The sequence below is a fragment of the Pyxicephalus adspersus genome, chromosome Z, assembly GCF_032062135.1.
Source record: "Pyxicephalus adspersus chromosome Z, UCB_Pads_2.0, whole genome shotgun sequence".
In the NCBI taxonomy this organism is placed as follows: Eukaryota; Metazoa; Chordata; class Amphibia; order Anura; family Pyxicephalidae; genus Pyxicephalus; species Pyxicephalus adspersus.
Genome location: NC_092871.1, coordinates 28,355,026 through 28,372,565, shown reverse-complemented (window position 1 = coordinate 28,372,565; position 17,540 = coordinate 28,355,026). Strand labels below are relative to the sequence as shown.

The 17,540-nt window shown below is 37.2% G+C and overlaps 1 protein-coding gene across 1 annotated transcript in view; it reads left to right on the top strand.

The window, feature by feature from the left end:
- MCF2 (MCF.2 cell line derived transforming sequence) overlaps window positions 1–15,367 on the top strand; it is a 77,037-nt gene extending 61,670 nt beyond the window's left edge. Inside the window, 7 exon segments of the mRNA XM_072431515.1 lie at window positions 319–397; window positions 483–546; window positions 2,166–2,272; window positions 4,155–4,258; window positions 4,680–4,792; window positions 6,998–7,098; window positions 14,807–15,367. Of these exon segments, the coding sequence (XP_072287616.1) occupies window positions 319–397; window positions 483–546; window positions 2,166–2,272; window positions 4,155–4,258; window positions 4,680–4,792; window positions 6,998–7,098; window positions 14,807–14,847 (609 nt within the window). The 3' untranslated portion in view covers window positions 14,848–15,367.
- The last annotated feature ends 2,173 nt before the right edge of the window (window positions 15,368–17,540 follow it).

Below are 17,540 nucleotides of genomic sequence, written 5' to 3'. Positions count from 1 at the left end.
GTTGTTCAAGAGTTTTGCATTAAGGCAGTCTAAATATTATGCACCAAAAAAAGGTGCACCCACAAATTTTTATAGCACAGCCTAGCAAGTAGCAATGCTTTTCTGTTGGCAAGGTACATTTGGATACCACTAAAACAAATGTCACTGTATTGCACCTATTACAACTCTTGTATTATCCTTTCCCACACTTATTTATTAAGAGCTGTCTGCAGTATCAAATACCAGAATTAGTATTTCCTACATTTGTATTTGTTACTAGTGGTGTATTTTGCACATTTTAATCCTTACAATGTTTTTTCTTTTGGTTCTGTGTTTTAGGCTCAGACTGCAGAACAGAAGGCAGCATGGTTGAATGAAATCCGGAAGATACTGACCAAACAGGGAGAACTCATGAAAGGTAATGAGATGCTATGAATATAGTCAGTATTGGACCTGACCTACAATATATGATCATACACATTTATGTCATGTCTCTATTGCAGTAGAGAAAAAGAAACAGAATTCGTTCTCAGACCAGGTTGTGCTGTCACCACAAATCAGTGAGGGGTAGGTTGTTGTGTTTGCTGCTTATAGCAAGCTTAGGGGTTTCTGCCAGCTGTTTAAGTCACTGCTTATTTCCTTTGGCAGGCTTTCTTCTCTTAAGCACACAATGAAGCATGGTTTGCAGCAGACCACAAAAGTATCTGCACTAAGGCCTTATCCACATGGGGGGTTTTTACTTTTTTCAGCTATCATGCAACTAATAGCTTCATAAACTTAGTGTACTTAGTGATTTATCACTTAAATGATTGCGTATTTGACATCTAAGTAGCAAATGTGTAAGTGTATACATTATAAAAACTGTTGTCGGCTGGCTGTACCCATGGCTAAAAAAACAGTCGTCCTAGACCAGAACTACAAGCACCACCAAACTTCAGTCTGTGGTCTGGCTGTGGAGGGAAGGAAATGGTTTTACTGTTTTACTTGCAATCCAAGTAAATTGTTCATGATCTTTTCTGGCCAGCTTGACAGTAACGGATGTGGCACCAGAGAGGAATAAAGTTCAGTGTACTACGGACACGGAAAAATAAAAAACTCATGTGATCAAGGCCTTATAATGCACATACTTCAGCTCTTGATAAAAGCATGAAAAAATGCATGGGCTTAAAATGAACCTGTTCTGAGTTTAGGGAGAACCTGTCAGGCCAGCGTTTTCTTTCACACCCAGAATTACCATCCTGCACAGGATCTTGCTGGTGCACATTAGGACATATTGGTTCCAGGTTCGAGGGCATTTCCGCAGCATCATGCGCAGAGACCTGCCTAGCCTGAAACTAATTCTGCATCCATGATTTAGGCAATGACTGCCTCTGGAATTATATGGTAACCTTGGCTGTGCTAGGTTCAAGCTCTCCTGGCAGGTTTGCTGTAAAATTCTATTTATTTTCCACTTAAAATCATTTACAGATTTGGCTGCTTGGGTGATGTGATTTTTATTGATGCTGCAAAATACTTTAATAGATTAAGGTGAAGGATAGCCTTGTAGCACCACTAGAATATTAGATGATTTGGCATTAAGATAAGCAGATTTGGCTTTTTACATTTCTGGTGCTTCTAGCCATGTGATGGGTTTACATTTTATACAATCAGATCTGGATTAAATCTATAATTTTTAGCATATAGCATTTTGGTAAAGTGCTGTCTGTAGGTTTGCTAGTAATAATTTGTATCTGGTCAAACGTCTACTGATGACTGGTGATGAATAAATAATTTTGTGAATTATTTCTCTAACGTGCACAGTTGTTTAGTCCCAGGTGATAGCAAACTTTGTAACTCTGCAAATCAACTTTATGTAAATTACTGTGAATCCTAATATTGAGACAAAATTCTAATGTAACTTCGATGCATTCTGAGACATCCAATACCCGTTTTTTTCCAAGATTAGGTTTACCTGTGCACATTTCTCTGGTCCATTTGCAGAAATTCATGATATATATGGGTTGAGCCCCCATCTGACACTATGCACAGCTCCTTATTATAACACATTTGATGTAGCAAAGACATAAAACTCATCTATTGCAGTGCACAATGATTTGTTTAAGGGAGGGAATAGGGAACTATGCCGTATATTTGTATTGTCCCTTTCCCTTTTCTGTTTCAAACCACATATATCTTTTTTTTTTAAGAAAATTACAGAGGGTGTCAGTAAGTTCTGAGGAAAATGATTCTGAGAATAACAGTCCTATTACACTGGAAAGCCTAAATATCTCACCTCAGCACAGACCACACAAAGGTATGTATTACTCCTACCTAATACATGTGTTGTTTCAGTAAATGAGAAGTATAGTGGACATATTGGTATCTTCTACAATATATGCACTGTAACTCATTGTTTAGCAACGCTAATATGTTCCTCTACCTCTGACCTAGAAAAAAAACTATACATTTTATCTCAGACCATATGTTATTAACAATTTTTTCTTTTATTAACCAGCTTATCTTCTAAACTTTACATGGATAACAATAGTTAGCTGTGCCCACCTTGCATGAAAATTATTGTAGGAACGCAGGAACTATACTGTGTCTTTGCCCACACCCAGTAAAAACCATATTGCAAGTGGGACTCAAACTGTGTCTCTGCCCATGTTCATTGGGAACCTTTTTATGTTTCTACTCACTCCTTGTGGAAACCACATTATGGGTCTGTCTACTGCCTTACCATACTGCGTCTCTTTCATTTCCCAGTGTAAATCATAATGTGTTGGTGCTTCTTTAAAGGTACAATTATAGTGATCATGCCCAGTGGGATCACATTGTGCCTCTTTTATCCCTAGTGGGATCCAGATTATGTCTCCCCTTATCTCCAGATAAAACCATAGTGTTTGGGGACAATATTGTGTCTCAGTATTTCCATTTACAAAGCACCATCCCCACTGGAATCCTTATTGTGTATACCCTTATCTCCAAAGGAAACCATACAGTGTCTTTGTTGAAATCATACAATGCAGTGTTCAACCAATAAATTTATTATAACCTGGGTGGGAAGAAGCTGTAGGTGGGTATTGTGACCCAACCTTTCAGTACCCATCCAAAAACAGACAAGCGAGAGAGAACATTGCAATGGTATGCTGCATCTATGGGGCTGATTTACTAAAGACTGTAGAGGATACACTTTCATCAGTGAACCTGGGTGATCCAGCAAACTTGGAATCAGCCCCTTTAGATCTGATTTAATAAAGCTCTCCAAGACTGGTCAAAAAATATCAGTGTTTCGCAAACTTTTTAACATTGGGGAACCCTTTAAATATGTTCTGGGCCTTCAGGGAACCCCTGTCATAATTACTATATCTACATGTCACAGTACATTTCTGTGGTGCTCAGTAGAAAGAATGTCCCTTTAAATATTTGCAAGTGGGAAGAATGTCACCCTTACAGATGGCTAAAACAATCATTATTGTCTCCTAAACTGAGCTGAAAGTCACAAACTGCTCATTGCTCAAGGAACCCTGAGCAACCACTGAGAAACACCGAGAAAGAGTATCATAGGAAAACCTGGGTGATCTAGCAAACCTGGAATAGATTTTCTAAAATAATTTTCTATTAGTGTGGAAATTCTCTCAATCCTTGACCAGATCCATTCCATTCCAAGTTTCTCCCATGATTGTCTGTCTTGTCCATCCTTGGGGAGCTTTAATAAATCGGGCCAACTGTTTCTGCAGGCAGAATATTTTATGAATTTAATAGCTTTTAGGTTTTGAATTGGGAAAAATAAGGTTGTTGCTTTTTCATGTCTGTGAGACATACCAACATTTTAACTGACCCCTATGTGGGTAGTGTCTGACACTAAATTCAATGTCTCATAGATGACAGTGGAGTCTTATGGAAATGTCTTATGCAGAGCAATTCTATGAGGATTTCTAACTAGTTCCACCAATTTATGTGCATATTGGGCTAAAGTAATCATATGCATACTTTACATGTGTGTTATGATTTCACTATTTGATGTTTTCTCAATCAATGTATTCCAACTTACCATAGGCACCACTACATTCACAATGGCAGTGGGCCCACTTCTACATTATTTTAGCCATCCTATTTGCATGTCATCAAAGCTGTTAGTCTTTTAAAATGTAACTTTGTTGTGCACGCAATGCTAAAAACATTTTATATTACAGGTTGGACTGGAATGTCCCAATCTTTAGAGATCTGCGAAGGACTTGAAGGCTGGTCAAGCTCATGTGCTTGTTCAGACACAGAAGAGGAGGACACAGTGCAGTTGGTTAGTGAATTGCTGATATTAATGTAAAGATAGCTGCCAGCATGGCAGTTGGTTGTTATCAACAATGTTACTTCTTTCAAATGTTGGACTCTGGTTAAAGTAAACAAACAGAAATGTACATTTGCATTATATGTATATATGTATATATTATATGTATATTTTGTTTTGAGTTTTATGTTGTTATATACTGTGCAAATTAAAGAAAGTTTGCCATACGCAAGTACCTTGGCTCTGAAAAGGGATACATTAATAAACTTGGTATCCTTGTTTAGGATATATAAATCATGACAATCTTGGGGAATTGCAGATTCACCTAACTTCAGCCAAAAATAAATGATTCAATAACAGCATGATTATTTGTATTTTCGGCAACCTGTACGAACTGCAATGTCCACTTATGTCAGTTTGTGTGCTTATATAGTCTCCTGGTAAATATAAAGCACTGGCTGACTGCAAGAAAAGGGGATCTGATGATGTACTGGTAAGGAATGGGGATGTCATCCAAGTACTGCAAGAGGATGCTGAAGGAAAGTGGTAAGTAAATAAAACATCATTACTTTGTGTTCCAAGTAGTAGTGGTGTCAGTTTTTTTTTGTATCAAAGGGATTGTAACAAACAATACAGAAATGTAATGTAATAGTTCCTTTTAGACCATTTTTTAAACAAACATAACTGTTCAAAAGTAGTGAGGAAAAAGTGGCTTGGGGAAGGATGGAGTAGAATTGAGAAAATAGGAAAATAGTTGTTGTAAAGAGTTTGGCAGTGAAGTTTTGTAAAAAGTTTGTCAGTTAAACTCAGCAGCCTTTTTACATCTGCTTCAGGGTTGAGTACTGTATTAATTCCCAACAATAAGTGCAGTTTCCTCCTATGCTCTGATATCTGAGGGTAAAACTGTAGTGGGTTCAGAAACAGGGTAAAGCATAAACCAGCAAACCCACTGACCCAGAGCAATGGATTCCATTGATGAGATCCTCTCACTGGTATCTCTAGACACAAAAGTATTGCTGTGTATATACGCAGTGGGGGTTAGGAATGTATTAAGGAGGGTGATTGTGAGATTTTTGGATTAGTCAGGATTAGTGTAAAGGTTGGGGTTATAAGTGGGGTTAGTGTGAGGGTTGGGGTTGTAGGAACTGCTATCGTAAAAGTTGGAGGCACAGGGACGGTTAGAGTTAGGTTACAGGTTTTAAGGTTAGTGTGAGGGTTGGGTTTGTAGGGATGGCTAATATAAATGTTGGGGTTACAGTTACTGTTAGGTTTCGGGTTTTAGGTAGGGTTAGTGTGAGGGTTGGGTTTAAAGGGGTGGCTATTGTAAATGTTAGGTTGCCGGTAGGGTTATTGAAAGAATGGGTCAAATGGAAGTTTGTTTTGAGACTTGGGGTTGTAGTGATGATTTAGTGTGATGGTTTGGATTATAGGTTGGCTTAGTGTAAAGGTTAGGGTTTAAATGATAATTGGTATTGGGCTAAATCTTGGGCTTTTAGGGATGGTTATTGTAAGTAATGGGGTTACAAGGAGCCGAATGTAATAGTTGTGGTTACCTGGAGGAAATAGTGGACTGGTTGGAGTAATAGAGAGAATTAGTAATGATTACCTAGAATAGGGCATTGCTATAAGTGCTAAAAACTGCCAGCAGTAGTCTTGACACTGGCTTGCTTTATTTCAAACCATTCAGAAGATGAGTATGCCAACATTTTAAGAATACAGGTAAAAAGAAGCCAGCTACATAAACATGACATAAACACCAGGATTGGGTGAGTACATAAGTAGGGTCACTCAACAGGCTGGTGAAATCCCTTGATATTGGAGTCATCAATAAAAAAAGTTCTCTCTTGCCATGTTACAAAAAATGTAAAATTTTTAAAACCTAAGGAAATATCACATGATATCTGACTACCATGAGCACTAATAAACAGCAAGAGCATGCACATGTAAAAAGCAAATGTAGCTACCGCATGCTCAAACAATCACAAACTAAACATAAATTTAGATTTAAAAATGAAGAGTTAAAATCTATTACATTGGACTGATCTTTTTAACACATCCTAAAAACAATAGAACTACTGTATTATTAGGGTCCCATTTATTCATGTGTTAGGCACTGATGAATGAAATTTAGAAAATTGTTCTATTTGTAGCCTTTCTAAATGTGTTATAGCTGATCAGGTCGGTCTCTGGGGGTCAAGCTTAGCCTCCACAATTCAATAAAAACAGTTTATTGGAGTGAAGAAGATGGCTATAGTATTCTCCAGAGGGTCAGGTTCTGCCCGCTAAACAGCTGCTTTCCAATGCAAACAATGTAGCTAATGATTCTAAGTGTTGCATTTTTTATTTTAGCAACTCTCACTTTTATAAAAATATGCTACTAGACTGGAGTTTTTCCTTTAGAGAGCAATCATTAGTTTGAAGCCACCAGAAGTCTTTGGAGATGCTTCCAGGAACCCTAATTACCAATCATCATCATAATCATCCCAATTATTCATCAAATCTGGGGGTATTATATTCAAAGCATATTTCAAACTTCTAAAGTGGGTGATCAGGTCACAATGTTTCTGCGCATTGATATCAATGGCCATTTTAGTTGGTTGATAATTGATGGCAGATATGTGCCAAGTGAATATTCTCCAGTGTATCAGTTGTAGCTTGGTCTGTATATTAGTTTTGAGAAGACAGGAGAAATGGATTATGTCTAAGCAATGTTACACCATGATGCTAAAGTTTGTGTTTGTATGAAAACAGGTTAGTGAAGAATTTGAACAGGAAAAAAGAAGGCTGGATTCCTGGAAACAACTTGCAAATTATCATCGGCGAATGCAGGATCCGAGCCTCTAAATTAACAGGTAATGGTGCAGGAATGTCTTGTGATGGTTGCAAAGTGTTGAATAGGCAGAAGAAAAAAACATAAATATGCACATCATTAACCACAGTCACAAATGTTTTGTCTATATTTATTTATGGTTCTGTATTTAAAGTGGACCTGTCCTGTCTACCAAAGTGTATAAAATATCTTTGGTAATACAGTTCATACAAATGGTGTAAGTCTTTTCATATCAGTTCCTTTATTAATTAAAAACACTCTGTACAGGGTCCCTCCCTTTTAAAAATCAAGATTAAGCCCATCCTAAATTTATCACCAAGCCCCACCTCTGTCATTCAGCTATCACATTCCAGAGCTTTATCCGGCCATGGTCATTTGAGGGTATCATAGATGGGGCTCGGTGCCAAGATGGGTGGAACTATGTTTTGATCCTGTGTACAGCACGGATCTAAGTTGCCTTCCCTGCCAAATGTGAATACTTTAGCCCGCACATTATCTGTGGTGAATGTTACACATACATTTAGACATAAAAGATGCAATTTAAAACTCTCTAATACAGTTTAGTATTCTCAGGCAGTTTTGTACTCTCAGAACACCTTTATGTATGTTGCACCTTTTAATGCCAGAAAGAATTTAGAAATTTCATGGTTTTTAGCTATATCTTTTTTGAAACCACAAGCAAGAAGACTAAATAAACACTATTCTGTAAAATATTGATTTGTCAACAGTTACAATTAAAGCTGGTTGAATTAGGGGAATCCCTAATAATTATATTTTTGTTTACCTAAAATATTTTATTACACATATAACAGTCACACAATTTAGGAATCTTGCCTATAATTATTGTTAAATGTTATAATTTTTTGCTGAATAAAAAACAAATCTGCCAATAAAATTACATTGAACCTGCTTTTATGCTAAGGTGATACACACCATGTATACAGTAGGTAAATGTTAAATTCAGGCTTACAATTGGAATGTCTGCTCTGCATGCTGAGAGGTAGAATGTACAGAATGTACAAGTAGATTTAAAGACAGGAGGGAGTGATTAGTGTAACCTCTATAGTAATCCAAAGGCAGAAAGTTGGTAGACTTTCATAGTTTGCAGAATTACAGGATTTGAAATTATTTTATTCTTAAACTATGCAGCCATGTGGTAACAGTGGTGGGTAGATCAAAGACCATGTTGGTTTTCCTATAAATCTTCTGACAGTGGAAATAATTCCTGAGTTAAATTAAATTACTTGGTGCTACATTGGTCTTTAGTCTGTAATTAGAATTCATTGTGTAATATATATATATGTATATATATATATATATATATATATGTATATATATATATATATATATATAATTTATACAAGTGCAGATATGCCAATCTGCCAAAGGATTGAGAATTCCATTTAGCCTATCATGAACCCTGCACCACAAAGCTCCCTTTCCTTCTTTCTTCACTGTAGATTAGCAATACGGGTTGTGATTCAGCATTAAAAATCATCGCTTCTCTTCTTTCAGTAAGCTTACATGGATTTCCATTAGTTAGATTTACAGTTCTTTATTCTATGGTATATAATTCAATAAAATATAAATAAAGTAAAAAAATAAATAATTAAAATAAGTTGTAAAAAAAAATCCGATACCCATAGTTATTGGATCGCTATAAATTGGATTAAATTTTAATAAAAATAAAAAAAAAATAAAATATAAAGCCTGATGAGTTCATGGTGCTCTCTCTTTTCTCAGTTTAATGTCTATTATGTTATGCTGGCAATTACTTGAAGATAATATTAACACTTTTTAAGTACACATAACCAATCTGTTCTAAATTTGACATTTGTTGTATTTGTTTGGAATTAATAATAACAAGTTAAGGACCTAGGACATACATGTCATATCCTTTGTGTAATAACACCATAGCAATACCATGCCTTGGGTGTAGCTGCAGGGACCTGAAAGGGGAACTAAACCTATGCTACACATCTATACCTGTTCCATCGAAGGCTCCGCCATCTTCCTTCTTTTCTTCTTTTTCTTCTGCATAAGCAGCCAAACTTCTTTAACAGTTCCCCAACGCAATCAGGCAGGTAAGACAGCTTGTTCCAGAAGGGACATTGCTTGTCTTTTTCTGCAAAAACAACCTGTCTGATAATTTTCTGTTTCAAATTGGGACTTTAGTTTCACCTGAAGTCACTAGGACTGCTGATGTCCCAATCTCAGTGCCAAAACTGTTGTTATCTGCTTTTTTAGCACTGAAAAATGAGTTTAAGTATCAGACTAAACATTTTTTTAGAAGGTTAGGACTGTATAAGTGAAGTGTTTGTGTTTTTTGTAAGCGTCAGGCTTGTCTGCAACAACTGGTGTGCATTCACTACTACGGCTTAGCGGCAAATCTCCAAAGGAGATCAAGCCATAACACTGATTGCCAACATAATGATGTAGCACTAGTTTGACCTGCAGCCATGACAAATGCATTCTTACAGACAAATCACCAGTTACTTTAACAATAAATTGTTAGCTACACATCAATGATAATTGCTAGTTAAAAAGATTTGTAGCAATGATTGATTACTGCTACAAAATCACCAGTATAACATAGATCCTAATACTAATTTAATACCAGGTATATGTAATCAGAAAGACAAGCGTAGGATAGGGGCATAGTGTGTTGTAGCTGTTGGAGTAGATAACGGGCCTGATTTAATAAAGCTCTCCGAGGCTGGAAAGGATACAATTTCATCAGTGGAGCTGGGTGATTCAGCAAACCTGGAATGAACCTGGTCCAGGATTCAAAACATTTGCTAGCAAATTATTTTGAAAAAATACATTCCAGGTTTGCTGGATCACTCACTGACCCAATGTAAGGCTGCGACCAGATGTTCTGAGTTAAAGCTATATACACACCCTAGATAATTGTTGCCCAAGACGAATAATCGTGATCATCTTGGACTAAAACCTAGTGTGTACAGCAGATTCCAGATGCTGTTTATTGATATGCTACCTTTCCTATGGAATGAATCCCTCAGACTGCTTCTCACTTGTCCATTCCTCTTCCCCTCTCCATAGATCTAGTGTTCTAATGTTGCTGCCAATGGTCACAAAAGATAATTTCCAAGTACATAAATTTGATGTGTGTACATAGCCTAACTCTAATTTTGTTTCCATATCTCTTCAAGGCAAGTACTTAAGAATGTATGCAAGCCAAAGTACCACCAATTAGCATTGTCAGAACATTTTAAACACTGACAGACTCCATATTTTTCTCAGTGCCAGTTCCCTTTAATAGTTTAAACTAAATGACTTATCTAGAAAACAGGAGTGACGCCTGTCCGTGTTGTTATCTTGCGTGTTCTGTTGAAAAATGCTGGACAGCTATTGTCGTATAATGAAATATAGTCATTCATGTCATTCAATTTAACACCTGCTTATTTTAATGTCAATATGCCAACTTCACTTGTTCCTCCTACAAAACTAATATACACAAGCCACTAGTTTCTAAAGAGATTAGAGCGTGTTCAGTTTCAGCTAGATTTTCTATTTATATCTCAAAGTATTAGAAAAAGGCAGACTCGCAATGGGAAAGATTTTCAATCTGGTACATTTTATTATCTCAGTAATGTACAAGTGCCCAGAGGTGTAATTAGCAGAATGCCCAGGTATGGGGTCAGAGGATGTTGTATCACACTAGAGAGGAATAAAAGCTAATGAGAACATCTAAAAACATGTAACTACCAGTTGAATTAAACTCCACAATTTTGTAGCTTTCCTTGGAAAATGTACCACTTATCAAACACTGTAGATATTTAATCATGATATTCTATAATCCAGGGAAAGCAGGAAAATGGATCTTGAGCACCCGGCTACCTACTAGGTGATACAAAGGCACTGGGGTCCAGGATGCAGGAAGACTTTGCTGTTTATGTAAAACAAGAATAGCTAAAAACAGGAAAGAGAGGGAAACAAAGAGGGAAAAGAAAAGTGAACCCCCTTGAGCATAGGAGTACTGATAGGTAAAAGACACTCTCGGTCCTGGCTGAAATTGGACAGACCCTTGACTGTGGCAAAACAGCGGACCTCTACCCAACAAAACCCCTTCACCCTTCCCCCTCCCCCCCCTACACACACACAACCTTTCACCTATCTTTAACCAAATCCCCACCCAATAAACATGCCAAACTTTTATTATAACAATTATCAAAATACTTTCCTTTCTATATAAATAAACTATAAATAATAATACAAGAACAATCAAAAATATCAACAAATATTAACAAATAAATATAACCAATAAATGAACCATAAATAACAAATAAACATCAACTAAATTGTACCCAACCTAAACTTTTTACTGGTTGCTGGTCCTTGAAGGCCATTTTTTGGTCCCCAATAATAAATGCTTCCAGCTACCAATTCTCCCAGCTCGGGAAAGATACATTCTTTCCATTTAGTGCAGGCCTCCCAATCTTTCTCCAAACACAATTTTCCAAATCACGGGAACTCCATACCGTAGATGGGTCCCCAATTCCATTTTGAACCAATCAACACACCACCCTTGAGGACTTCAATGATCACCCAACTACTGTATCCCCACAACCCGTACTAAAAACCAATAACATTAGGCAATAATCAGAAAAGTGGCGAAGGGTTGGAAACTTTTTCCTGCACCCTGTCTACTCCAAATGACCCCCCACTTCCTCTTTATGACCTTTTTACCCCTCCTTCACCTCCGCCTCCTTAAACTCCACCTTGGTCATTTCCAAACTAATTTTTTACCTTTAATTTATCCTGTTTACTCCGTATCTGCCCAGTCATGTTGGCCTTCTCATATGCTCCCTTGCCTCGAACGTTCAAGGCCTAACTATTCCTCCAGTCCACTAGATACTAGGTTAGAGCCCCCTTGAAGAAGTCCATAGCAGAGAAGAACAGTAACTGATGACCACATCCCCACCTAAGCTTTATGGCAAGTCTGAAAACCCATAACTTTCATTCGGTGGGAGTGAAAACAGAAAAAATGTATAAAAAAAAATAAATAGAGAATCACTAGGTCTTGCAGCTTATAATACAAATTACACATGGCTTGGCAAAAGGGCCTAGCCATGGAGCAAAGTTCTTAAAAAGGTAGTTAATGTGGTGGCCAAGTGCCAGTACACACAATAGAGTTACAAACGTTTTTCTGGCATTCTTAGGACACTGCTCTCAGTGGACATGAACACCACAATCTACATGCAGACTCTTACTTTGCTTTGCTTTTTTTAGTGTCTGCACATGGTGTATGAACTTCTTTTGTCATCCTAAAGTGAGAATGTACCAGGCGTGTAGAGGATAGTGGGAATAAAATGTGAGAAATATCATGCACATAGCACATACAGATTTTTTGTTACAGGAAGGAAGTTTTGTTACATTTCCCCAACTTAATTTAATACATATATTGTCACAGTATAATCAATTGTAAAAAAAAAGTACGACTACCAAAGCTACCTCTGTTATCCTATCAGTAATCTTGGTTCACCTATTGTAGACACAACATAATGATTAAATATTAACTGAAAATGTCCCATTTCAAACCTTTCACAAGTGTTATCTGCAGTTCTTTTCTATATTTAGTAGTGGGTGGCAGTCAGATGTGTTTATTCCTTCTAATCCTTAGCACTGGCCTGACAAATCCTCCTTATGGGAAATGAGAGGCAATGAGACATTTTAGAATGCACTTTGTAAATACTGGCAACTGATCTAAAAAGTATTTTAAGCAAACAAGTCCAATGGTTATTTCAGTTGCACATTAGAACTTGTATACCATTGTGCACATGCAAGTGGGATAAATGCACACTGGCAATTTTTTAAATGTAGGGAGTCAAATCCTAATGTTATGTGCCACCTAAATTTAAATTCATGTGGGTGGATTAGGTGCTAGTATTGGTAAACTGTTTTTCTCTTCTCCGCTTTAAAAGTCGTTTTTCATGACCATTAAAACATAGGGGGAATCCTTTAAGCACATTTCAGGTGGTCTTTATGTGACCCCCCACTTCAATTACTATACCCACAGCTCACAGTACATTATCTTGGTGGTCAGTAGGAAAATGCCTCTTACATTGCTGGCCATTGAAAATAATGTCTCCCTTACAGATAACAAAAAAGATCACTGGTGTCACTTAAAGTTAACTGGAAAAGAACAAACTTCCAAATTGCTCAAAGAACCCCTAGCAACCTCTGGAGGTACCCTGGTTGAAAAACACTGATTTAAAGACGTAAATGAAGAATGAATAAATAGATATTCTTAACTCGCCAGGGATATAAAAACAAACTTTTACAAATCCTCAAACAACTCTTATCACGGAATAAAAATTTTAGAAATCTGTAAGAGGATCAAAACACATTGATTAGAGATTCTAGAGAAATGTCACCAACCAAATTTATATTTTCCATTTCAGCTAATAATAACCTCAAAACTCTTGGAATTACTCTTGGATTTAGTTAAAAATATGAGTAAAGAAAAGAAGAGTTGAAAAGGAGGGGTTTCTTTTCTAGCAAATCTTAATATTTATCAGAAGATTGCACATATGTACAGGGAATAATCCACCTTAACATAAACATAAGTGATTCCATATTTGTTACATATATAACATAACCCCATTAACTATGGTAGGGGTCAGTCCCAATTACTAGACAGAGTTGTCCTATAGAGGACAATTCAAGAAAATAATTCAATATTATAACACAGGAGGTCTCAGGCTGAGACACGTTACACCCTCTGGGCTTCCTCAGGGGATAATGAGAGTTAACAAACAACTAAATGACATTGTTATTTCTTCCTAATCTACCTATGTGTCTCACATTGGGTCTGATTTACCAAAGCTTTCCAAGACTGGAGAGGATACACTTTCATCAGTGAAGCTGAGTGATCCAACAAACCTGCAATAGATCTGGTCTAGGATTGAAAACAATTTGCTAGCAAATGACTTTGATGAAATCCATTCCAGGTTTGCTGGATCACTCAACTTCACTGATGAAAGTGTATTTTCTCCAGCTCTAGAGAGCTTTAATAAATTAGGCCCATTGAACCAAAACATCGGGTCATCAAATGGAATGAATGGTGGAATCTGATAATAGGGTTACCTAAAGTAAATAAGAGAAGCACACCATGTTCTATACAAAATTAAAATGGATCTTGGGATAGCATAAAATTAGGTCCTTGGTGGCTAGTGGGATTGTGAATTTGGAGTTGGAGTTTACCTTTATAGTGCACCTGTGCCCAGACTATAGACATGCAGCATTTCCACATATTTAACGATCAGTAACATTTTAAACCTGGGGGATCGAGCAAACTTGGAATGGTTTTCCTAAAATAATTTCCTATTATTTGACAAATGTTTTCAATCGTGGACCATATCCATTCCAAATTTTTCCGGATCCGCCAAGTTCTCCCATAATGATAACTTATCTTTTCCAGTCTTGGAGCACTCATGTGTTGATATTAAAAAGGTTAATGAACTGCCAACTGTTTGCTGCCAGACCTAATTAGGGATGATATCTCTGACCTTAGTGCCTCTGTTGGGAGTTTTGAAGATTCATTTCCCCACAGTACCTGCATCTATAGAGGTTAGTGATGTTTGTAAGCTTTTTGTTTGCTGTAAGGTGTATGTAAATATTTATATGCCCATAGTCTCTAGGTATAGTTGTGCTTTAGGTTGAAAAGTGCATGTTATAATTCATTTTATTTGTGTCTTTTTTTACAGAAGCTGCCCTGTGTAACACAAGGAAACTGAGTTCTCCATAGAAAGATGAGCAGAAATGACCGCATCTTAATTGGGTGGACTTCAGCCAGAGACTATGTTTCATAAAAATGTCACAACAAACTATTTAAACAAAATTCAATAGCCACCTGTGACCATTATTCAAAGACCCACGTACATTTTTCACATGACATAGGACTCTTTTAATGAGCTCATTTTGTAAGAAGGTTGTTGTAAATTGGATGATTCCATTTTTACTGTGCTCCATAACATCATCATTGTATTTTTCACCTTGTTGAAAGAAATGTTTTTAACTCAATGTAAATATATGTGCTAGCATTTCTGGACAATTCATTCCAAGCTTATCGTGTTTTACCATTTTGGAGTAAAATACTTTCACTAGAATCATCCTAAATGAATTCCTCTTAGACCAGCTTGAACATTACCTCCTTTGTATAAATTGAACTTTGGAAGAGTCTAAATGATTATGAACCTTCTACACTGTTGCCACTACCTGCTTTGTCTGGTGAAATGTGACACATTGCAATAAAAGTCTTAATCATTCTTCCATTTTAAAGCACAAAAAGATTATCTTTAATGGATGTTTACTTTTTTACACAGATAGGTATTCAGGACCTTCTTCAGTCTGTTAGCATTTAAAAAATAAAGAATCAAATTCCCTTAGTTTTGAGCTTACATATGCTGAGGATCCTACACTTTGTACTTCCACTCATTCAATGTGAGTGGCATTTTTTTACCTTTGGAACAGTTATGATTCAAGAACGGAGAAGGTCATCTAGGACAGTGGTCGCCAACCTTTTGGACCTCATGGACCACTAAATGTTCGGATTCCAGACTGCGCATGCGCAGGGGGCTGTGTGTCATTTATAGAGAAGAAACTTCTCCCAGATTGACGCCATGTTGCCAGAACCCGCCGAGTCTGAACCTGTGATGGGAAAGTGGGCGGGTTGTGTCCATACGGGGGACATGGTCATTCTCCTGACCACGCTGGAGGGCGCACTGGCTGGAGCCACGAACCACCAAAATTGTGGTTGATCGCTGATCTAAGACAAAGCAACTAGGTTCTAATCTGCAAATGGTTTGCTTTTGTGTTATCCCCTTATGGGTTAGTAATGCCAGTTACATATGTTTCAGTTTGATAAAAAATGCATTTAAAACCAAAACTTTTTTAAGTATTTGATCTTTAGGATTGTTTAGAACCTCTATTGCCCAGTTGTGGTCCTTTGGCACACCAGGGTGGGCAGGATGAAACACAGTACCAAATCAGAAAGTAGAAGAATTGTCAAGGAAGGCCAGGATCAAGGCAGGCAGCAAGCAAGAGAGGTCAGGTCACAAGCCAGGGTTTAAATACCAGAGATCCAGTAAATAGACACCAGTGACACGTTGGCCACCGCAGACACAGGAGACACTGGAAGCAACAGGAGCCACAGGTGACACAGTGATAACAACAGACAGATGAACGCTGGAACAGCACAAGGGAAATGGCTGGGAAACAACAGACTGGGCAACAAGAGGTTAACACAGGAGCTGGACAGGGTAAGCACTGAATTTACCAACAGGTGTACATGAAATGCTCAGCAGAGCTAGGGGGAGTGTTGGGTCTGAGCTAGCTAAATAGTCAGGAATGATAAAGAAGCTATTTGCTGATTAGCTGGCAGGATGGGCGAAACTGATAAAACTTGGAAGAGCAGGCACGCCCGGGGTCAGAACTGAGGTGGGCTTTAGCGAGGAAGAGGTAGGTGTGACACTGTATTTGTATTGTAAAATGTTCTCAGCTGGTGTTTGCACCTGTTTTCTTTTGTTTTCCTTCCTCCTTCGGAACCGTTCTCCATATCTCAACAGATGCCAACCTTTTAAGGGTCTATGTTTGCTCACAAAGTAAATACCAGCAGTTTTACTTCAACAGATGGATTTCTTCCTAATTACTGTTTCCTTTACGCCACCGGTGTTAGCATTTGTTTACCCAATCCATCATCAGGAGCACATACTGCGTTTGTTTTATACAATAGTGTATTTTATATTGTGATTGCTATATCACCCTCAATGTGCTCAGTTTGTACAGCACTTTAGGTTGTTTCAACATTAAATTAAATTGATAAATTGCACAAAGTTACACCTGCACCATGGTGCATTGCACTTCAATTCATTTTAAATAGCATCCCAATGCCCTTTTACATTAGGAAGAAAACCCACCCGAACTGTAGTGTATCATCGCACACACTAAGCATTTTGTCCCGAGTTCAAATAAATAGAGACCGTTGGTAAATAACATGATTATTTTAGTACTCTGTGACAAAGTTCTGAAATGCAGCCAAAATGTAATACCAAGAATTAAAAAGATTATTCATAAAAGTGTCTTCAGTTACAATCTAATCATCTATTTTTGTTTGAATCCACTTACAATAAACATCTAAAAATAAGCCTTTTGCACGCTAAATATTAAAATAGAATAGTAGTAATTTTGTAAAAATGCTGTGCAAGGATTAAAAGAGCTTTCCACCTTATAGCAAAAGTATTTATTTCCCTATTTAATGTACAACGCTACGTATATGTTGATGCTATATAAATCCTGTTTATTATTATTAATAATAATAATATTAATAATAATATTAATAATAAAAGTAGATCATCATAGCGGGTTCTTCCTAAACCTAAACAAAAGCATGACCTCACGGCAAGTGAAAACTGATTTGCAGAATCTCTACGCAGTGATATC